The 22,710-nt window shown below is 45.5% G+C and overlaps 1 protein-coding gene across 1 annotated transcript in view; it reads left to right on the top strand.

Moving 5' to 3' along the window:
• Positions 1-22,710, top strand: part of COL6A3 (collagen type VI alpha 3 chain) — a 48,536-nt gene that overhangs the window by 4,557 nt on the left and 21,269 nt on the right. Inside the window, exons 3-16 of the mRNA XM_066553527.1 lie at positions 810-1,412; positions 5,327-5,929; positions 8,134-8,733; positions 9,979-10,545; positions 13,229-13,849; positions 14,973-15,572; positions 16,141-16,743; positions 16,916-16,924; positions 17,138-17,737; positions 19,394-19,740; positions 20,213-20,291; positions 20,629-20,774; positions 21,988-22,080; positions 22,481-22,534. Coding sequence (XP_066409624.1) covers positions 810-1,412; positions 5,327-5,929; positions 8,134-8,733; positions 9,979-10,545; positions 13,229-13,849; positions 14,973-15,572; positions 16,141-16,743; positions 16,916-16,924; positions 17,138-17,737; positions 19,394-19,740; positions 20,213-20,291; positions 20,629-20,774; positions 21,988-22,080; positions 22,481-22,534 — 5,525 coding nt within the window. The remainder of the gene's footprint in view (positions 1-809; positions 1,413-5,326; positions 5,930-8,133; positions 8,734-9,978; positions 10,546-13,228; positions 13,850-14,972; positions 15,573-16,140; positions 16,744-16,915; positions 16,925-17,137; positions 17,738-19,393; positions 19,741-20,212; positions 20,292-20,628; positions 20,775-21,987; positions 22,081-22,480; positions 22,535-22,710) is intronic.

The following is a 22,710-nucleotide window of genomic DNA, read 5'->3' as shown; positions in this document are numbered from 1 at the left end:
TCCATATGAATAATACAAACCAGAACCTTCTGGCAATAATCAACCCATTTTTGTGCAAAATGCTTAAAGTGACACAATTTTTGCGTGGCCTGGGTTGAGAACTGTGTGGGTCAACCTGCTAGAGACATAACTTCAGGTGGATGTTGGCAACTGGTGAAAGAGTTACAGTCAAGAAAAAGTAATGAAAACCGTTTCAATTGTTCCTAACAAATGTGTTTTAAATAATATTTATTCATGGTGGGAGAAGCCCATAGATTCAGCTTCTGTGTTTAACCAGCAAAAGAGCAGAATCATGACAGAGAAGCTGAAGCTTTCCCTGCATCCAGTAAATGTTGGCATTTTTCCTCCCAAAAAATAGAAGGCAGAAATTATGAAAACCTCCTCACCCTCTAACTTCACCATGAATTGCCACCAAAGTCCACCTTTTTCTTTTGGCTCTGTCTAAACATTTGGACAGTACAGGCCACTGACGGAACATACCTAGATTTCCAAAAACTGTATCTTGCCGAGGTTTCTCCTTGCATGCCAGTAATGCTGACCCCATGTTACTACAGCCACTGGCTTGTGTTGTGTCCACTCAAGCCCTCCCTTGATGGGCTGTGGATGCTGCTGGGAAGGGCCTGAGAGCTCATATTCAATCAGAATGCAGAACTAAGAGGCAAAAGTCACCTCCTCAGTGATCACGTTGTTTTGTTTTCTCATTTTCGTGTTTCTCACTGGTTTTCCAAGAAACATGTCAGAACACTGTTACAACTGCATGTAATCACCCATTTTAATGCTTTCACCTTTTGCATTTCTTTTTTTTAAAGCTCAAGAGTCCGCTGACCTAATTTTCCTTATTGACGGATCAAACAACATCGGAGGTGTCAATTTTCCAGCCATACGCGATTTCCTTGTAAATTTGATTGAAACCCTCAGAGTTGGAGCTCAGCAGATACACATTGGGGTGGTGCAGTATAGTGATCAACCCAGAACCGAGTTCTCTTTGAACAGCTACTCCACAAAAGCGGAGGTCCTGGATGCCGTGAAGGCACTCGGATTCCGCGGGGGCGAGGAGGCGAACACCGGTGCGGCACTGGAGTTCGTGGTGGAGAACCTCTTCACCCAGGCGGGAGGCAGCAGGATAGAGGAAGCGGTGCCTCAGATTTTAGTGCTGATAAGTGGTGGAGAGTCTAGTGATGATATCCGAGAGGGCTTGTTAGCGGTGAAGCAAGCTGGTATATTTTCATTTAGCATTGGGGTCCTGAATGCTGACAGTGCAGAGCTGCAGCAGATTGCTACTGATGGAAGCTTCGCCTATACTGCCCTGGATATCCGTAACCTTGATGCTCTTCAAGAATTATTACTGCCCAACATTGTTGGAGTGGCCCAAAGACTCATTTTGTTAGCGGCCCCAACCATTGTGACTGAAGGTATGTATGCCTTTCTGGACCCTTGCATTTCGGTGAATCGATGAATGATTGAGCTTTTGCACGCTTTATGAGCATATTTAAAGCTTTAAATATTCTTAATTTTTTTTTCCAATTAATTTCTCTGGTCTGGTTATGGAGAAGCAGTGTTTCTGTGGAGAAACTCATTGGCCCAGTGAGTTATCTCTCAAAAACCATGAGGTCTTGTTGCAATAACTGGCATGACATGTGGGGTGTTTTAAAAGACAGGAGCAGAGAATAAGAAAAAAAGTGTATAACAAAAAAACCTCGTATAATCCTTATCGAGATATCTAAGCACCCTGGGAGTAAACACTGCAGCACTGCCAGTTGTAAAAATATTTATGCCCTGTAAGTTTACATTATATGTCAGTTGGAAGTGTCATGACCATAAAATGTGGCTGAGGAAGGTACCAGGAATGCTAAATGGATCCCTATGTACCAGAGTTGAAATTATCTGCTTGCTAAAACAGTAAAATTTCTCAACTCACTGAAGCTCTGGGCTGCCCTTGGTAAAAGGATGGCATTCCTGTGTTGTGGAACTTAAAAACTGAACAGCCCTTAGTTCTTCTGAGTGAAATCCCTACTTTTGATCCATCAGCTGGTTTCCATGAGGCCATGGGAATTAAAAATGCAGGTATTAATATTCCACTTAGGTTATTTTGTCACCCATAAGTCCTATTGACATTACTTCTGGACTAACATCAGCTCAGGTGCAGTAGAATAATGAATACCTGGATTTATGGGGCAAATAGGTGATTTATGAAAGACACAATATGACATATTGCAGAGGCCCCTGGAAGGGGTCAGCCTGGAGCTGCTGCACTTAATTAACAGGATGCTTAATGCAAACAGCACTTGTGGGATCCCCTTGTCAGTCTGGAGTTCTGTACACTCTGTTCCTCATGGTGTATGTTGACATATAAAACTGCATTCCAGATGTCTTTGCTGATCCATGCCTAAACATGATTGCTATCCTGTGGCTCAAATCAAAGGGAGGAAATTGCCTTAAAGATCACTTTATGACCTTGCCTTGATTATTCCGGTAAAGAACATGAAGAACTTCTTCTTGTAGCACCCTACAAGAGCCGTATTTAGCCAAATCATATGAAGTCAGCATGTGTAGCTAAAATGTGTATACTGGGATTTGTGCAACTCAGTGGAAAATCTCTCTCCTCTTGTCTGATTTTTAACAGTTTGAATGCCAAGATTAAAAAATTTTGGTACTTTTTTTTTCATCTCCACTTGCATATTTCTCACTTTAAGGGCCAGCTCATTTGTGGAAGGTGCTATGTCAGCTTGTACAGTTACATACAGATGGATGTGCTAAATGGGGAAGTAGATTATTTTCAAAGGATCTTTAGGGAATTTCCTTCCCCTGACACCCATGGAAATAAATTTTGACTGGTTTGCTTGATTGACATCAACAACTTGGAAGGCTGCAGTGTAAAGCAGTTTGGGAGACGCTGCAGCCCAAAAGGGATGCCAAACCCTCTGAGGTGCCAAGTGCTCCTATGAAATGCTGAAGTCATCTTGCTTCACTTTAGCTTGCCAGCTGTTCATCCTGGGCTGAAGGGGTGTTCCAAAGTGGCTTTTTGCTCCTTCACCCACTGGGGGAGCCTGAATGATGGAGTTAGATGAGGAGCTTTACCAGACAGCTGACATGGCAATGAGGATGGAACTATGCCGGGCTGGGTTCAGTGCTGACACCCTCCAACATTCCCAGCTTTGAGAGTCAAAGATACAATGCTTTGATCCCAAATCCTTTGAAATTCTTGGGAGGCTTGCTATCAGATTTACAGGGCTTTGGATTAAACCCTATGAGATGTGCACAGCCCTGCTCAAAGGCTTTTGCATTAATTGTGTCCATGCAAACCATAACCATGGGTTGTTTCTTCCTGTGTGTTTTGGGTTTGATTCTTGCATTCCTCTGAGGGAAAAGTACTACAGGATTTGAGAGCTGCAACAGGAATGAGAAGCCGAGGGAACTCTTCTTTTCCAGCCTCCCTCATCTTTCCAAAGCCCCTTTGATGTTTCCCCCAAAAGTCAAAAGTTTCCAGGCTCTCCACTTTTGGGTTTCTAGCTGCTGAGAAGCTAAGGATGTGCTTTGGACATTTCTCCTGGGTCACACAAAGCAGAGATGTCAGCCCTTGCTATCCATTTGGAAAGTTTTCTGTTTTCAACCCTCTTCTCCATGGAGTAACTGAGGAGGAGGGATGAATGGTGGAAATCATGGCTCTGGGAAAGGGACAATTTACACAAACCCTTGTTGCTTTGTGCATAGCTCTGTTCTGACAGCCTGGGCAGCCAGTTGCAGACCACTATCAGCTCACTTGAGGTTGTGGCTTGAGGAGGGCACCACCACATTTGCTTTGTGCATGTCCTCATCATTTTATGCCTGACAGCACCACGGCAGGCAATTTTAAACTTCCATTTTTTACGATTGGTCCTTAATTATACTGTTTCTAGCATGACTCCATGAGAGGCATTTGCAGAGGTTCTGCAAGGCAGGCAGGTCTTTCAGCATCTGGGGGCAGAGGGGCAGCTGAGTCACAAATGTCACCCCCAGCTCCAAGTCACCCCTTGGGGCAGCCCAGTCTCATGGCACTCACCCCTAGTGAGAAACCTGACAGCACCCAGCCTTTGGGAGCACGGCTATCCATGGCCAGCTGGTGGCTGGCCAAGGAGGACTGCAGCCAAAGTTTTGTTCTTTGTTGAAATCCAAAGTAAACAGACTTCATGCAGAGGAGCCCTGATGGGCTGGGGGCTGCTTTTCTCCATCCAGGCAGGGCAAGGCAGTGTTTGCTACTGCTTGCCCTGGGGGTGTGAGATCCCTGTGGGAGCAGGCAGTAAGCCTGGAAGGTGATGGACCTGCCTCCTTGAATCCTGAACCCATCTCAGGAGCCCTTAGGTGGGTGAGTGATCTAAGGACACCCCAAGTCCAACATAACACAATGATTCATAGCACTCCAGCATAACTTGGAAGCAGCTCAAAATTTCCTTTCTCACATCAATGGCATGAAATCAGGGAGGTGATGATGTGAGAGGATTTGTCTAAAAGATGGTATTAAGGTTAGGCATCATGATAATCATGTATAATGCTGTTATCACAATCATATTGGTCTTGTTAATATCTACTTTTAAAAAAAATATATTTACTGTATTAAATATCATGATGCTTTGGTTCCAATGCCACACAACAGGGCTTTTTCCTCCCTGACCATCTTTCTTCAAACTTAGCCAGGGCACTGGAAAGCTAATTGTGCCCTTTCTGTGTCCCGTGCCATCATCAATAATAAAGTTTCGGAAGTTGCAAGCCAGGGAACCTGTTTGTTAAAGACATGGCCACCAGAATCAGCTCATCCATGACTGGGCCAGCTGTGCCAAGAAAAACCGTAACTTGTTTTTGTTAGATAAGGAATAAGACTTAGGATGCAAAGACCCAAAATCCAGGTATGTTGAGTAGGCGGAGACTACTTGTGTCATTGTTCTCAGGAACCTAATACTTCTCACACCAAACCACCACCATTCAGGTGGTTACTCTGCAGATGGAAGGAGCATCACCTGCTTATTTTATCTCATGTGCCCTCTGAGTGCCAAAATTTCTCCTTCTTACCTTTCATTCTTGCTTTGAGATGTACATATATTTTAATATTCAAGTGTGTAAAAATCACAGTTGTTGCAACTCTCCAACTCTTTGGTGTTTTAGAAAGGGGAAACAGTCAGATTTACTATAAGTCCTCTGCTGGAGTCTAAAAAAACAATTTAGACCTTTTTAAAGGCATTGAGAGTAACAGTACTCCAAGTAAACAAGAGGTCCTGAACATTGCTGAGCTGTTGGCACAGAACTGATGCAGAGTGTTTTGAAGGCTAACATGATGTTCATGTGTTACTTGCAGTTATTGAAGTGAACAAGAAGGATATAGTCTTCCTGATAGATGGCTCAACTGCTTTGGGGGCCGCCCCCTTTAACGCAATTCGTGATTTCGTTGCCAAAATTGTCCAAAGGCTGGAGGTTGGACCCGACCTGATCCAAGTGGCCGTGGCACAGTATGCAGACACTGTGAAGCCAGAGTTTTATTTCAACACCCACCAGACCAGGAAGGATGTGATGGCCAATGTGAGGAAGATGAAGCTCATGGGTGGCACAACACTCAATACTGGCTCGGCACTGGACTTTGTGAGAACCAACTTCTTCACCAGTGCCGCCGGCTGCAGGGTGGAGGAAGGGGTGCTCCCCATGCTGGTGCTCATCACTGGGGGTAAGTCCAGGGATGCTGTTGACCAAGCTGCTGCAGAGCTGAAGAGGAACAGGATAGTGACCCTTGCCGTTGGGTCGAGGAACGCTGACCTGGCAGAGCTTCAAGAAATTGCTCATGAACAAGATTTTGTGTTCAACCCGAATGACTTCCGCCTCCAGTTCATGCAAGCCATTCTTCCTGAAGTGCTGTCACCTATCCGGACACTCTCTGGAGGACTGATCGTCCCAGAGCCACCCTCAGGTAATTAAAGGCCTTTTTCTAATTAAGGAGGTGTGGTTTATAAGTTTGCCAATTCTTATTCTGTGCCATGTACAGATAACAGGGAAAACCATACCAAATGCATGTTCCAGCATGGTTAAATGTGAGTGCATGAACAGGTCAGTGAATTTGGTAGTGTGGTTGTTGTTACAGATTTATGGCTCCTTCCTGGAGATTTTTGTCCTGTTCTCATTTTGTCACCAACATTTAAAGGTCTGCATGATGTGAAAGATGTGCTTTACTAGTTAGGTACCCAAATTGTTCAGTGGAGGGTTTTGCTCTTCTTAGGGTTTGTGTAGCCTATGAATGGGACACCTGAGAGCGTTAAAGTCTCTTCCTCAGTTTGGGAATTATCCATAGTGGGAGTTTGCTCAGGAAAGTAGGGGTTTCTTTGGAGTGTAAAGAACATAAGCAAGTTTGCTTGTGGAGATGTTCAGAGCTGACATTGTTGGGCTTTAGGAACATATTTAGTTTTCTTATTATTTAGTCAGCTTGAGCCCTACGAGGCATGCAGGGATATTTCAGTATTGATTTTCATTTAATCTGTTTGAAAGATGATCCAAAGCTCCACAAAGCCAGTGGACTCTTTTTAGTTGTCCTTGCCATTGATATCAGTAGACTTTGGAAGACACCAACTGATAGGGTCGTGGCTTTTGAGGAAGTTCCCCCCGCATTTTAAGAGATATTCTAGGTGCACAGAGATTTTATACCAAATTTCTCAGGATTTCTTCACAATAGGGGTGCTTGAGGTGAAATCTATGTTGCACTAGATCATATTTGAACCTTGTATTTCTGTCTCATGGCATATGAGCATTAGAAAACCAGGATTTCTTCCAGCTCCCAGTAAGATCAATAGTGAGGTTCCCACTGGCTTAAGTAGCTGTTGAATTGTGTCCATCTTTTTTCTAGTTTCTCACGTAATTTAAAATTATAAACCACAGTGGAAAAGAAACAGAATGTTTGGAAAGAATCCTGAAAGAATTAAAGCATGTGTCTGATTTACATGAAAAGAAGACATTTTGAAATCAGTTTGCCAATACTTGTCCTTAATGAAGATGAATATCACAGGACCTATAATTTAATAAGCTTTGTTTCAGAGTGTGTTTCCAGCTAATACAGTTTTGCATGGCTATACACCGAAGCTGATGTGCTTATTTTTCAATGTAAATTAAAAATGTTCCTGTGTTTTCTTGTTCTTCAAAGGTCATTCATGCAGCTTCTCTATTTTTTCAGTCCTTTTTTTGTGCTCACAGCTATTTACACACACAATAAGCAAGGGATTATATCCTGCCCCTACAAATTATTATTGGTAGCAACAAAACTGATTTTGCCATTGGGCAGTTGCATTTTAACTGGCTATTGTCTCACCCTGGGCCTTGAATGGTACTTTTCTGGGAAAAGTTTAAAATATGGAAAGCCAAGACAATCTGTAAAATCTGAGAGTGATCCCCGTATTCCGAAGAGCCCTTTATTTCCTTTTTGTTCTGAATAGCTCAGTATTTATATATTTTATATACAGGACAGCAAGCTTACAGGGACAAGGCAAGCTAGAGAATGGATGAATCTAGCCAGAAATGCTTTAAACACAAATATGATGGGCAGAATTAGCAATGGGCATAAATAAATCCTTGAGTAATTCATTTGGAGGAAGGCATCTGGAACGATGTCTTGGATACATCAGTTCTCCAAGATTTTGTTTAAAAGCTTGGCATTTTGGTCTGTGATCTGGACATGTTTAGAGCAAAAAAAGAACACAGGGTGATGACTCTGTGGTGTCTTTGGAGTGTAGACCTACGTCCTGGAGCTCAGATGCCTGGAGATAGCCCAGGAAGGATTTAACCTTAAAAAAAGGAACTTAGAGCTGCCAAAAGTGGGATATTTCTCCCCCTTCAACATCCCACAAAACGGATGTCTGTAACAACAGACAGTAAAGTGCAGCACTCAAGAAGGCAGGTATCCTCAGGTAGCTGTTGAGCCTGACATTTAAAAGAGTTGCTGATCCTTCCCTGCCCAATTGTCCTTGTTACTTCTGTGCTGATCACACCCTTGCTCCTCTCTCTCTCTCTCTTCACCCTAACACGGTTCACATGCGTGTACGGCGTGCGCTGCATGTACACATGATAAAAATTTTTTTCCATTTTTCGTTTTGTGCCATGTCTCATGTTGTTTTCTGTGCTCTACTGCAGTTGAAGTAACCAAAAGGGATATCATCTTTCTTTTGGATGGATCACTCAACGTCGGAAATGCCAACTTCCCCTTTGTGCGGGACTTTGTGGCCACCCTAGTTAACTACCTTGATGTCGGCAGCGACAAAACACGAGTGGGCTTAGTGCAATTTAGCGACACCCCCCAAACCGAGTTCTCCCTGTACTCCTACCAGACCAAACCTGACATAATCCAGCGCCTGGGGCAGCTGAGGCCCAGGGGGGGCTCGGTGCTCAACACCGGCTCCGCGCTGAACTTTGTGCTCTCGAGTCACTTCACGGAGGCCGGTGGGAGCAGGATAAATGAGCAAGTGCCCCAGGTGCTGGTCCTGGTGACGGCAGGGAGCTCTGCCGATCCCTTCCTCCAAGTTTCCAATGAATTAGCTCGGGCCGGAGTGCTGACCTTTGCTGTCGGCGTTAGGAATGCGGATAAGGCAGAACTTGAGCAGATTGCCTTTAATCCAAGAATGGTGTATTTTGTGGATGATTTCAGTGCTCTGGCAGCTTTACCTCAGGAGTTAAATAAGCCCATAACAACATATGTTAGTGGAGGTGTGGAAGAGGTTCCACTCGCCCCAACAGGTAATGGCTACCTTCCTGCATGCTGACTGCATGAAGTTGATCTTGTTTAAGTGAATTTCTTGTTTCCACAGTACACGTATCCAAGCCCTGAGTCATCAAAGTGGTTATGGCTGTGCTTAACTTGATGATCTTTAAGGTCTCTTCCAAACCAAACCATTCTATGATTCTATGAATACATGGCTTGACACTGGCAGCTCTTGATTTTGTTCAAGTCATTGCTACGACACCTCAAAAGCACAGTTTTAAGTCTTTTGGTAGGTCAGGACCAAAGGAGGACCTGAGTGAGTCTGTTCCTACCAGTCACTGGCTCTGGTGTTCCCTTGCTGTTCCCATAAGAGGGCCACAACCTGTAAATGCATCGTGTGCAGTAAATCAGGCAATGGGAGCATGAGATTTTGACCACAAGAAGGGGCATGGAAAGGTTAAAATCATGCCAAAGAGCACATAGGAGCAGAGGTCTAGCCGGGAACAGGTGGACAAATCCATCCCCAGAACCACTTGATCAAAGTGATGTTGTCAGGCTGTTACAGAGGCTGTATTTGACTCCAGAAATTCAAAGCTATCCTCCAATATTAAACCCAAAGTCTTTTGGCAAGTTTAACCCTTTTAAAACAGGTATTTTCTCATGAATTCCATTATTGAGGCTATGTTCCCAGGAAGACATAGAAACAACTGGGATGGATTAGTATGGAAAGGAGACCATTAAGATTAATACAAAGGTACAAGAGGCTTGGGTTTGCCTTGGGTATTCAATGAGATCAAAAGGGCATCAAATTGAAACAGGTGAAAGGCTTTTATGGATTTAGATGCTTCTTGTGATGCAAGTGGGAGAAGATCCAGAAAATGCTTTGTGTCTATGTGCATGAACTGTCTATTTGTTGTCTACCGAGCCTTTAAATAGGAAAAAAAACCCCAACCAACCCTCCACTGCTGCTTTACTTCATGTCTGTATTGTCAACATATTGCTAGACTTAAAACATCACTGAATCAGCCAATTCATGATGTGATCTGATGTGATACCGTCTGGTGCCTGAATTTATTGAGTCTTAGGATAGACATGTCCTTGCTTTGCCTTCTTCCTCAGATGTTGTATAGTTCTGCAGACTTTGAATACTTTGGTAAATGAGAATACTGAAAGATTGAAACCGAGCTAACTTGCAGACAGTTTTCTAGGATGGCATACGAGAAGAAAAACGCTTTCATTTCTTTTTTCCCCCCCTCTTTTCATTTGTGAATTTATTCTAGAAAGCAAGAAGGATGTTTTATTCCTGATTGATGGCTCAGCCAACCTCTTGGGCATCTTTCCTGCCGTCCGGGATTTTGTACACAAAGTAATTTCTGACCTGAACGTGGGTCCTGACGCCACACGAGTCGCCGTAGCTCAGTTCAGCGACACCATCCAAATTGAATTTGACTTTGACGAGTACTCATCCAAGCAAGATATGCTTGGCAAAGTGAAAAGGCTGAAGATTAAAACTGGGAAGCAGCTGAACATTGGAGCTGCACTTGATGAGGCTATAAGGCGGCTGTTTGTGAAGGAAGCTGGAAGCAGGATCGAAGAAGGAGTTCCTCAGTTTTTGGTCCTCCTCGTTGCTGGGAGATCGACTGACGATGTGGAGAAGCCATCAGATGTTCTGAAGCATGCTGGAGTGGTAACCTTCGGTATCAGAGCCAAAAATGCTGACCCTGTAGAGCTGGAAAGGATTGTTTACGCCCCACAATTCCTTCTGAACGTTGAATCCCTCCAGCGGATTTCAGAGCTTCAGCCAAACATAGTCAACCTGCTGAGAACAGTCCAGCTTCAGCCAACAGGTACAGGGAGCCTCGGGGTTTCCAAGAGGCTGAAAGACATGACTTACATGCCCTGCTCAATTGGTAACTGGAGCATCTGGGTCTGGTGGTGTTTAAAATGATTGTGTAGAAACTGCTATTGTACTTGGAGTTTCCTCTGCTCACACTCTGATCAAGCAAAGAGTTAAGTGCCAAAGCAAATTTTAATGATAAGTGGAGAAAATGCATTTGTTCAGCTGCAAGAGCTGCATCTGGTGCTGTTTCCAGTGTGTAAAACATGGGACAAACCTGAAATAACAGGATATTGTTGCCCCAGAGATGTTGCATTAATTGATGTGCAATGCTGGGCAAGGGCTAAAAGAAGCTTGTCTCAATTTCTCTTTCCATCCTCCCTTTTCTGGAGGAGTGGATTCCAGCACACTGGATTCACTCTTGCTCTGCTATCTCTTCCAGGATATGATGGCATTTTCTACATACACACCAATAAATCAGATGCTCTTGACTCAGTTACCATTCAAGTTCACTAGATGAGATGGATTAATTGAAGAGTAATTTTTAAAAGGTCTTCAAAAGAATTACATGGCCACAACAACAAATTTACACTGCAGTACTGGAAATCAGCCCTAATTGGAGCATTATCTCTTTTTCCAACAGGAGATGGGAACAAGGAAAAGTATGATAACATCCATCTCTTCTCTCCCTAAAGGGGCAGATGGACTTAGAATCATAGAAACATGAAAAAGAAACAGGGCTGGAAGGAATCTCAGGGTGCCATCTGCTACATTCCCTTGTCCCCAGCAGGATCTTTTTGTCCAGAACTAGATGACATTGATCTAATCTATTCTGGAAACCCTTTGGGATTCCATAGCCAATCTGCTCAGTTGCTTTTATCAGACAACACTTTGCCTTCACATTGCACTTTTGTCTCCCTAGTCACAGTTCAAGTCTTCTACATCTCCTTCAACCTGAGGAGGACATAAATGTCAGCTTGCTCCCAAATTTTCACCTTTTCATCTACTTTAGATAGATGAAAATATTTTAGATTTTTCTGCAGCCTTTTATCTAATTTAGGCTTGACATGTAGGTCTTAGTCCTCATGTCACCAGCTGCATACCCAGCTCGTTCAATCATTCCTTGTAGGTCTTGTAGGTTTTCTTCTACATTTTCATCCTTGCCTTCCCAGCACCAGCCTGCTCCAAATGTCCAGAGCGTGACAACAGCATCCCCTGGTCATCTCTTACCCCATCCTTTCCATGAGGATTCATGACCCTTCCCATATTTGTGCAGCTTCTGTCTCAACCAAGACTTGTGCAATCAGTGCTCTTGAATTCCATCCTCCCTTTTAAAACCATTTCTGTCTTGTCCAGACCATTTGGAATTCCTTTGGCCACCAAGGACTATTAATAATTGTGCTATTTGCCCAGGGACAGCAGCATCCACCCAGTTTTCCTAGTATTCTTGGCTAAAAGACATCCATTCCATAGGAGCAACCATATTTTTTTCCTTCTTTATATTTTTTATCTTCTTATTTTATCTTATCTTTGTCTTCTTTTTCTTCTTTATGTTTTATTCTTCTTTATCTGCTACACGGGATTTTTAATAGGACTTTCCCATTGTTCCTGAACTTTAGAGGAAGTATATGAAACTGGGAAACACCAGGCAATGTCTGCTCCCTCTTCCCACCGATATTAATATTCCTCTCCTATGCAGGTTTCCAACAATCTTCTCAAGAAATAAACTTAATCTGAAATCTGCATTAAGAATTCAACTGCCCTTGTTAACTCTTTACATGGCTAAGCATTCATAAGAAGATAATTAATATTTTCTTCAGAGGGGCAGATCATGCTCCTGCTTGTCCCACTCGACCTTGCTCTAAACAAGCCAAGAGTACTCTTTGGGATGTCATCCAGCAGTTGCTGTGTTTGAGAGGCAGTGATGTTTACTGCTTGGCCCGGCCAAAGCTTTGCAATTCTGTTGGTCAATAGCATAACAGGTCAAAGTTCTCTGATCTTTGACACTTCATGGTCTTGATTTTGAGATTTTTTTTTGTTTGTTTCTTTGTGGTTTTTGTTTGATTTTTTTTTTTTGGACAAGAAAAGTTTGGTCACAATTAGCATGTTTTTTCCTGCCTGAAGATAGTAAAGAAAAAAAAACAGAGATCAGTATCTAGCATTTTAAAAGAGCATTTCAACATTTTCAGCTGGATGTCCTCTTCAGCAATTTCTTAATTTCTTTTCAGAAGTATTTATTTCTAAGTTCAGAGAAGCTTTTCTCTCCCTCTCTTCACCATCTCCCTGTGAGCACTCCCCGTGTGCCATTTCATCCAGAAACCCATTCTTTCTTGGGAACAAAAGATCCCAGGCTCCTGTTGCATGCTGCAAAGCCAAATGCCGGCTTTCCCATGCTCAGGTAGGAGATGGCACCCAGAAATCCCCTGGCACCCTATTTCCCATGGGTCTATGATTCTATGACTCGGTGGGTAAGGCATGGAATGCACTGCACTCCAGTTTCCACCAGCTTCCACCCATCTGCCCCCTCACCAGGGATTGCATCCAGTGGCAAAGGAACCGAACCACCTTTCCTGACACCTTGCTTTCCCCTCCCCGAGCTTTGTTTTCCTTCGGTTCAATGTCCAAGGAGAATATTAATCTCTACAAAAGAGAATCTCACTTCTCCCCCCACTTCCCTTACTTGTCTCAAACAGTAGTTGAGAGAGGTGAGAAGAAGGATGTGGTGTTTCTGATCGATGGCTCCGATGGTGTCAGAAGAGGTTTCCCTCTCCTGAAGACGTTTGTCCAAAGAGTTGTGGAGAGCCTGGACATTGGCCGCGACAAGGTGCGCGTGGCTGTGGCGCAGTACAGCAACACCATCCAGCCCGAGTTCCTGCTGGACACCCACGAGGACAAAGCAGATCTCATCAGTGCCATCCAGCAGCTGAAGCTCATGGGAGGGTCTCCTCTGAACACGGGGGCAGCCCTTGACTACCTCATCAAGAACGTGTTCACGGTGTCAAGCGGCAGCAGGATAGCGGAGGGCGTCCCGCAGTTCCTGATCCTGCTGACTGCTGACCGGTCCCAGGACGATGTCAGGAGGCCCTCAGTGGTCCTGAAGACGAGTGGCACAGTGCCCTTTGGCATTGGGATTGGAAATGCCGACCTCACAGAGCTGCAGACCATTTCCTTCCTCCCAGATTTTGCTATCTCTGTGCCTGACTTCAGCCAGCTGGACTCGGTGCAGCAGGTGGTCTCCAACAGAGTCATCCGGCTGACCAAGCAAGAGATAGAATCTCTGGCCCCTGACCTGGTTTTCACATCACCCAGCCCAGGTGAGAAGATGTTTGTGTCTGCACCGAGAGCCAGTGGCAAAATATGATGTTTAGTAACATCATGGCTGCAACACAAACTGAGAAAAACAAATATGGTCACGGCTAAGACTCCAAGTCTGTCGTGGTCTCCCTGTTGGTGCACTCAGGGTTGGTAGAAGCTGTGCAGTTAAACTGAGCCACCTTTAAGCCCAGCCCCTCGAGGTGGTCCATGCTGCATTCACATGGAAGACCCACAAAGTGAATGCTATCACCTTAATATTATTTTAAGTGGATGGATTTTAAGTCCATGCTGTTCCTTCTGGAATGTAAATTGTGTCATTTAGATGCTACAGGGGCATCTTCACACCAATAAAAATCAATGTCAGCTTTCTGCTGAATGTAAGATGCTGATTTGTCCTACTTTTGCCTCCCTCATTCACTGGGGAAAGGGAAATTGGAGGCAGGCATCAAAAGGATCAAATCTTACATTTCTGGTCTCCCTTGGAATGAAATCCAGCCAGCATATGCCTGGGATGAAGAGTATCCAACCCAGATTGGTCCCTTAGAAATTCACTGTCCTACTCTGTTCATTCCCTTCTAAGCCAGACCACTTTCCGTCATCCCCATTTATCAGTGTGATATTCTGCGATAATTCAGGCTCTGAATTATCTGAATTACCACTGCAGAAAACACTTTATTAGGAATCAAAAAATCATCCTGGAAAGGCAGAAGCTGAGAGTATAATAGGATAGAATCTTTCCTAGAGAGCAAAGCCAAAGAAAGAGAGGTGGTTCTGAATGTAAACCAACCTGCCCTAAGTAAGGACTACCACCAGGTTATATTTTCTTGGGTGGAGATCTCACAAAGAATTACTGTTCCAGGTGTCCCATTGCTGCCTCTCACTCCCTTTGCTCTGGAATTTGCTGTTCTTACACCCCCTGGGATGTGCCTAGCAGCCTGGTCGTGTCTCTGGGTTGAACCCAGAGCTTCCTGCTGAGGCTCCCAGGAGTTATCCCAGGCAGGGACACAAAGACTACCATCCCTATGGCCAGACGCATGGGTCAGTGGTGTAGATGATGAGCTTATCTGCTCTCCATAAGCAATTCCTGGTGCTTCTTCCTGACCAAAGCCTTCTCTCCTTCAGCGGGTGTGAAGAGGGACGTCGTGTTCCTGGTTGACGGCTCCCGCTACGCCGCCCAGGAGTTCTACCTCGTCCGCGACCTCATCGGGAGGATCGTCAACAACCTGGACGTGGGCATCGACACCACCAGGATCTCAGTGGTGCAGTTCAGCGAGCACCCCCACGTGGAGTTCCTGCTCAACACCCACTCCACCAAGGACGAGGTGCAGAACGCCGTGAGGCAGCTGCGGTCCAAAGGTGGCCAGCTGGTGAACGTGGGGGAGGCCCTGGAGTTTGTGGCCAAGACCATCTTCACCCGGCCCTCCGGGAGCCGCATCGAGGAGGGCATCCCGCAGTTCCTGGTCATCCTCTCCTCCCGCAAGTCCGACGATGACTTTGAGTACCCATCCCTCCAAGTCAAGCAAGTGGGGGTGGCACCTATGATGATAGCCAAGAACGTGGATACTGAAGAGATGATACAGATTTCCCTCAGTCCTGAATATGTATTCCAAGTCTCCAGCTTCCAGGAGCTGCCCAGCCTCGAGCAGAAGCTGCTGACTCCGATTGAAACCCTGACTGTGGACCAAATCAAGCGGCTGCTGGGAGATGTGCAGCCCCCCATAGGTAAGGCATTGGCTCTCTCTGGGCTGCCACTCAAACAAATGTTGCCCAAAATAACTTCTCTTTAAGTCAGATTTTCCTACATGTCATAGGATATGTACAATTTTAGAAGGAAAGCTTTAGACAGATGGCAATTCTACCCAAGTACTTAAATACATTATAACTTATGATTTTCAAGTCAAGTGCTTTAAACATGACACCTATTTGGGTAAATTTCAATTCAAATATGCAATGTATACAATTGCCTATTGCCATTTAGCAGCTCTCTAGGAAACAGGCATAAATTGGGGCAAAATAAAGCTGGAAACATTGACAAATCCAGAGAAGAGTACTAATAAATGAAACACATAAGGCTGTGAGTAATGCATGCTTCAAATTCTAGGCAGACACACATTCCCACTTGCACACAGGCCCTTTTGGAGAGGCCCCCCGAACCACTGTGCCTAAAGTTGGCCAAAATATGCCACATGGTTCTACCTCACATGACAGCAGATCGCACAGAAATCCTCCAGCAAAGCTTAAGCAAAGGCTTGGCACGCCAATAATTTCCTCTTTTCTCACCTCCCCGCAGATGTTTCTGGAGATGAAAAGGACATAGTCTTCCTCATTGACAGCTCTGACAGCGTCCGGCCAGATGGGCTCGCTCACATTCGGGATTTCATCAGCAGAATTGTCCAGCAGCTGGAAGTGGGGCCGAACAAAGTGCGGATCGGGGTGGTGCAGTTCAGCAATGGCGTCTTCCCCGAGTTCTACTTGAAGACCCACAAGTCCAAAAATGCCGTCCTGGAAGCCATCCGCCGCTTGAGGCTTAGAGGTGGGTCCCCCCTGAACGCTGGCAAAGCCCTGGACTTCGTGGTGAAGAACTACTTCATCAAGTCTGCGGGAAGCAGGATAGAAGATGGAGTGCCCCAGCACCTGGTGGTCATCCTTGGAGACCGGTCCCAGGATGACGTGGACAGACCTGCCAGAGTGATCACTTCCACAAGCATCAAACCTCTGGGTGTTGGAGCCAGGAACGTGGACAGGGACCAGCTGCAGGTCATTACCAACGATCCTGGGCGCGTGCTTGTGGTGCAGGACTTCACAGGGCTCTCAACCTTAGAAAAGAGGGTGCAGAACATTCTAGATGAGCTCCCGATACCTACAACAGACTCACCTGGACCAATCCTACCTGGTAAGCCTGCTATTCATCCTGGAGACTTTTCTGAACAGAGTACAGATGGTATTTGTATAAAGTAAAACTGATGCTGTAATAACACCTTTTGATTCTCAAACCTCTAGTTGCATCGATTAAAAGAACTCTTTGAAGTTGTTGAGTTAGGAAAGAATATAATTAAATCTGAAAGGAGATGAGGGTGACTATCAGAAGTAATGCTGTATGAAATCTTACACAAAAATTTCCTTGTATGGATGTAAAATCCTGCCAAGGGTCAATGAAATTAAAATGGTAGAATGGAGAGAGAAATTTCATTTGCAAAGTGCTACTTCACGAAGCCTCGAGCAGCTTAAATGTTATAGATGCTGCAAACAATAACTAACAACTGTTCTCTTTGTAATCTTTTCAGGAGGCAAAAAGCAGGCTGACATTGTGTTTTTGCTGGATGGCTCCATCAATCTGGGGAGAGATAACTTCCAAGAAGTCCTCCAGTTTGTCTACTCCGTGGTGGATGCCATTTACAGGGATGGCGACTCTATCCAGGTAGGGCTGGCCCAGTACAACTCGGATGTCACTGATGAGTTTTTCCTCAAGGATCACTCCACCAAAGCTCAGATTTTAGACGCTATCAACAAAGTCATCTACAAAGGCGGGCGAGTGGCAAACACCGGTGCGGCCATCAAGCACATCCAGGAGAGGCACTTTGTGAAGGAGGCTGGCAGCAGGATTGACCAGAGGGTGCCCCAGATTGCCTTCATCGTCATGGGTGGGAAGTCCACGGATGATGCGCCGAGGGCCTCCTTGGAAATCACACAGAAAGGCGTCAAGGTGTTCGCGGTCGGAGTGAGGAATATCGACCTGAAGGAAGTCAGCCTGGTGGCCAGTGAGAGCGCCACGAGTTTCAGAGCAGCCACAGCCCAGGAGCTGTCAGAGCTGAATGAGCAGGTCCTGGTCACACTGGAAGCTGCCATGGAGGAGAGATTGTGCCCAGGAACAACAGATGTGACAAGAGGTAAGGACAATCCCTTCATGACATTCTCAGGGGTGGCTTTTAATGCCCAGTGTGTTTTGATGGACTTGTCTGTCCTGCTGTTGTGCTTTGCCTATGGCCTGAGGTTCAGGATGGGCTCATTTCTCCTCCAGGAATCTGATGGAGGCTGCAAACTTTTGGTAGAAGAGCTGCCTGTCCATGGTGTTCAGCCTGTGAATGACTGGAGTAACACCACCACAGAGGTGCCACTGTGGTGGAACTCATTTCAGATGTGACAGCCAGGCACTAAATCACTGGCCTCCTACCACCACATTTAGCCTTTGGACTAAATCCCACTTTGTACTTTCTCACAGGGACATGATACCAGTATCGTCTTGACAGACCAACTTGTTTCTTGCCAAAATGAAAAGTGATGGCCCTTGTTTCCCCTCCCTGTGTCTATTACAATATAATTGAAATTTTTGGCCATCCAGGCATACATGGTATGCTGGAAATCACAGAATCATAGAATTCTAGTATAGTTTGAGTAGGAGGGCACCCATCTTGTTCCAGCTTCCCTGCCATGAAACACCTTCCACTATCCCAGGTTATTCCAAGCCCTGTCCAACCTGGCTTTGAGCACTTCCAGGGATGGGGCTGCCACAGCTTCTCTGGGCAACCACTGCCAGGGCCTGCCCACCCTGATATGGAATAATTTCTTCCCAATATCCCATCTAACCCTGCCCTCTGGCAGTGGGAAGCCATTTCCCCTGCTGTCACTCCAGGATCTTGTCCAAAACCTATGTCCAGCTCTCTTGTAACCCTTTTAGAAAATGGAGGGGAAAAACAGGGAATTTCCCTTGCCAGATCATCCAGGATGCCCACCTGATCTCATGACAGGTATATGAGGAAAAACCAGGGCATGAGTTGTTGTAGTTCAAGGTAAAATTGCCTTAAGAAGGAATCCCATGATTTGGCTACTTCAGAAGCCAAGCAGGGGAATTGTGGTGAGTAAGTGAGCTGGTATTGCTGTCGGATCAGGCTTCCAGCAGCTGGTTTTACTTACTACATTACAGCTAGTCCTACTACCAGCACTCCCAGCTGAACATGGCTCAGCCCTCTGACTTTAAGCAGAGGCGTCTCCTAAACCTCTGGAGAAGTGGAAAGATAGGCACAACAGCCCTGAGCTGAGCAGCAGCTCCAGCTGAAAAGAAAAACTGAGTGCTGGGAAAAGCAAACCACTGCTGGTGGTATTAACTTATCCCAAGTGTGGTTAAGACATTAACCAGGCAGTGTGGCTAATAGCAAAGAGAATCCAAACAACTCCCTGTGATTTTCTGAGTGTCACTTCCAGCACAGGCAGAAGGTGCACACTGTACAAGTACTGACAGGTTTCCATGTGCTGGAGAGAGAGAGAGAAGCAGTCTTAGCTGCCTGATGAAAACGCAAATTTCTCTTGGACTTGGTTTAGGCAGCTTGTCCCAGTGCTAAAATTAAAAAAAAAAAAAATTAATAAAACACAAGTTTTCCCAGGTTATCACTGCTATGGTGAAAGGATACAGGAGGCACTTGTGCAGCAAGTGGTGTCAGTTCTTGTTGCAGTGTCTTCATTAACTACTAAAAGAGTAATTAGAAACTGAAAACAAATCATTGCATTGCTCCATGATGCTCTTCTCTCTATCTTCATTCCCCTCTCAGACTGTGACTTAGAAGTGATAATTGGCTTTGATGTCAGTGATGTTGGGCCCGGCCAGAACATCTTCACTTCCCAGCGAGCCCTGGAGTCCAGAGTGGAGTCTGTGCTGAACAGGATAACACAGATGCAGAAGATCAGCTGCACTGGCAACCAGGCACCCAATGTCAGGGTGGCCATCATGGCCCAGGCCCAAGGGGGACCCGTGGAGGGGCTGGATTTCTCCGAGTACCGGCCCGAGCTCTTGGAGAGGTTCCTGGACATGCGGACCCGCGGGCCCTACTACCTCAGGGCAGACACACTGAGGTCCTACCTGAGCAAATTCCGGTCCTCACCCTCTGGCAGCACCAAGGTTAGTCAGGGCCACAGCCTCTGGGGTGGTACTGGACAGCAAAGCTGGCTTCTGGGGTCCTTTAGTTGGTAAAGAAACTCTAAATTAATAATTAAAAAAAATAAATTAATTTATTCACCATCAATTTAGTCACTTAAACCCTGCTTGTTTGCTGCACTCTCCCTGCATTGTCAAGGTCCTGACAATTGATGGGCATCACTGCAGCCAGTTCCCATAATCACTGCTTAGCTGCAAATTATTGCTCTCCAGATATTTCCTGTGTTGTTCTCTAGCAACACCTGCATGATGTACAGGAACAGGAAGGTACAGGAACCTGGTGCAGGAATGCAGAGCTTCATGGCCTGGAAAAGGTGTAGAAGTCCCCTCACCTTCTCTCATATAAAGCATTGGAAAAGGCCCTTCAGGTTGCACACAGATTGTTTTTCACACCTGAAGTATTCTGAGTCCTGACAGAAATTTGTTTCTTTCTCAGGTCATAATCCATTTTACTGATGGTGTAGATGAACCAATAAGTCAGCTGGAGGCTGCTTCATCTACTTTACACTTAGAAGGTAATTTTTTTGCTCTTCCTGGCAGTAATTATAGTCCATGTTAACATGTAGGCAATTTTACCACCACTTCTCCTAAATCCATCTGCTTTTGATAGTAAGAGCTAAGGATTTTGTGAGTTCTACATGCACTTGCTGTTCTTCACTGCCTTCCTGTGATGTTTTAGCTGCCTGCTGCCACCTAAACATGTGGGCAACTTACACTGGATGTGTCTGAAGATGCTTGTTCTCTATTGAAAAGGAGAAATCAAAGATGTAGATGTGTTATCACAGGGGAGGGTGATAACAGATGGTTAGCATCTCTCCCCATCACAAAGCCCCCTCTGCTTTTCCCTGCCAGGAGTCAACGCTCTCATCTTCGTCGGGCTGGACCGAGTGACCAACTTTGACAGAGTGATGCAGCTGGAGTTTGGCCGTGGCTTCACCTACAACAGGCCACTCAGAGTTAATCTGCTGGACTTGGATTTTGAGCTGGCAGAGCAGCTTGTAAGTAACTTGCACAGGCAGTGCTGCCTTGTAATGCTGGAGGAAAGCCCACGGCTGGATGTCCTGCGGGGCTGAGCCATGGCTGGATTACACCCTCTTGGCTCTGCTCCTCTCCCCTCCCTGCCTCACGTCAGCTCTTTTCACAGATGCCACAGCAAACAAAGTTCAGAGCAGATCACAGTCTCTTCCCACTCCTGAAGAAACCCTCCTCCAGCCAAGGCTTTAGGTCAAATGGGATGGGATCAGATGCCATCAAAAGCTGCAGTGCCAAAAACCCGCCCTCTGCCTGTGTTTACACTGTTGGATTTTTTAACCTTACAGTAATGCCCTGTCGTGCCTGGTCAGTGCTAAACCTCTTGTAGAAGCATTGCTTTCGAGGTTTCTTTCCCTGATCTCATGCACTGCCTGTATTTTAGACATGCTTTTAACAAATGTAGGAGTGACCCTTTAAAGTCCCTTCCAACCTAACCCATTCCATGATTCTTTCTTCTTCATAGGTTTACTTCTTTCCCAATGCATAGTCCCTCTCGAGTGTTGGGTTAATTTGCTGTCAGCCTCAGTATGTCCAGTTCCTCCCAACTCCTCAGCTGCTACCAGCATGATTGAGCTCATTTTCCAGTAGATTTAATAAGATTGGGCTCAACCATTGGTCCCTGTGGTAACCTTGCTGGGCCCTCCCCCACAAATCAAAGTGCAGCCACTTGTGAGTGAGCCTTGGTTTTTGGGATAAGAGTTGGTCCTCAGCCCCTCCCCAGGTAATTCAGCCTAGAAAGATCCTTCCAAAATGTAAATGTGCAAAGCTGGCAGGAAACGTTTGCAGCCAGCAATGTACTTGGCAAAGAAAGTGATTTTTTTCCCTCCTTTTTTCAGTTGGATGATGTAAAACCAAGCTGTGGTTTCTCTGAGTCCATATCATTCTTTTTAACCTTTTTTTTTCTCCTTTACTGTGTGCTTGCAAATCGTTCTCAGCCTGTGGGTTGCTGGTGAGCTGCTCACTGCAGCGACTTTATTGTGGCCTGCTCCACAGCCTGGATTTTTTCCTTTGGAGATGGGATTTCTCTCTTCAGGGACAGGCATGGCTCTGGGGCTGATGTCCGACTACATACACTCTGCCCCACGCAGTTTCTGTTTAAACCCTTCCCTCTGGTGTCCAAAATCAGGTGTTGGGGCTCTGGCAGGTTTCTAACACTTTCACTTCCCATTTTTCCTACAGGACAACATTGCCGAGAGGACATGCTGCAAGGTCCCCTGCAAGTGCTCAGGACAGAGAGGGGACAGAGGTGTGCCAGGCCCTATAGGACCAAAGGTAGGTCACTCCATCTGGGGATGAGGGGTCCCTGTGCACGGGAACTTGGAGGTGACGTGCAGGTTGTGTAGTTGCAGTGGGTGATGTTAATGGGGAGATCAGCTCCATTTACTCTCTCTCCCTTTGAAAACTGACCCTGGGAAATCCAGAACAATTGTGGGCTGCTCTTCTTCCCTTTCCCCACAGCCTCAGTGCTGCAAAACATCCAAGAGGGCAGGGATAAATGTCTGGAAAGGCAGGGTGAGATGTCCTGTGAAACAATTCAGGGACATCAAAAGGAGATTATATCTCTCATTGACACATATGACCAAGCAGCTGCTTTGTCCTTATCTAAGAAAACTTTGAATATCAATCACAGAACTATGAAGGAAATTCACGATTTTGTTTTGTTGTCTTCTAGGGTGTCACAGGGGATCTTGGCTACGGAGGCTACCCTGGTGATGAAGGAGGACCGGTGAGTGATTGCCCCTGTTCCAATGGGGACCTCACCATAGTCAAGTGTTTGGAGGTGTTTCCACTAAATTAAAAGCCTCCAAACTTTTTTACTGCTGAGAATGTGGATGTGGGTTAGAAGAGACAGCAGAACTCTGAGTTTCCCACACCTGACATGCTGAGTTGCTGGTCCCAGCT

Source organism: Molothrus aeneus, chromosome 7 (genome assembly GCF_037042795.1).
Source record: "Molothrus aeneus isolate 106 chromosome 7, BPBGC_Maene_1.0, whole genome shotgun sequence".
Classification (NCBI taxonomy): domain Eukaryota; kingdom Metazoa; phylum Chordata; class Aves; order Passeriformes; family Icteridae; genus Molothrus; species Molothrus aeneus.
The sequence above is the reverse complement of the archived record's forward strand: the minus strand, read 5'-3'. Positions and strand labels throughout refer to the sequence as shown.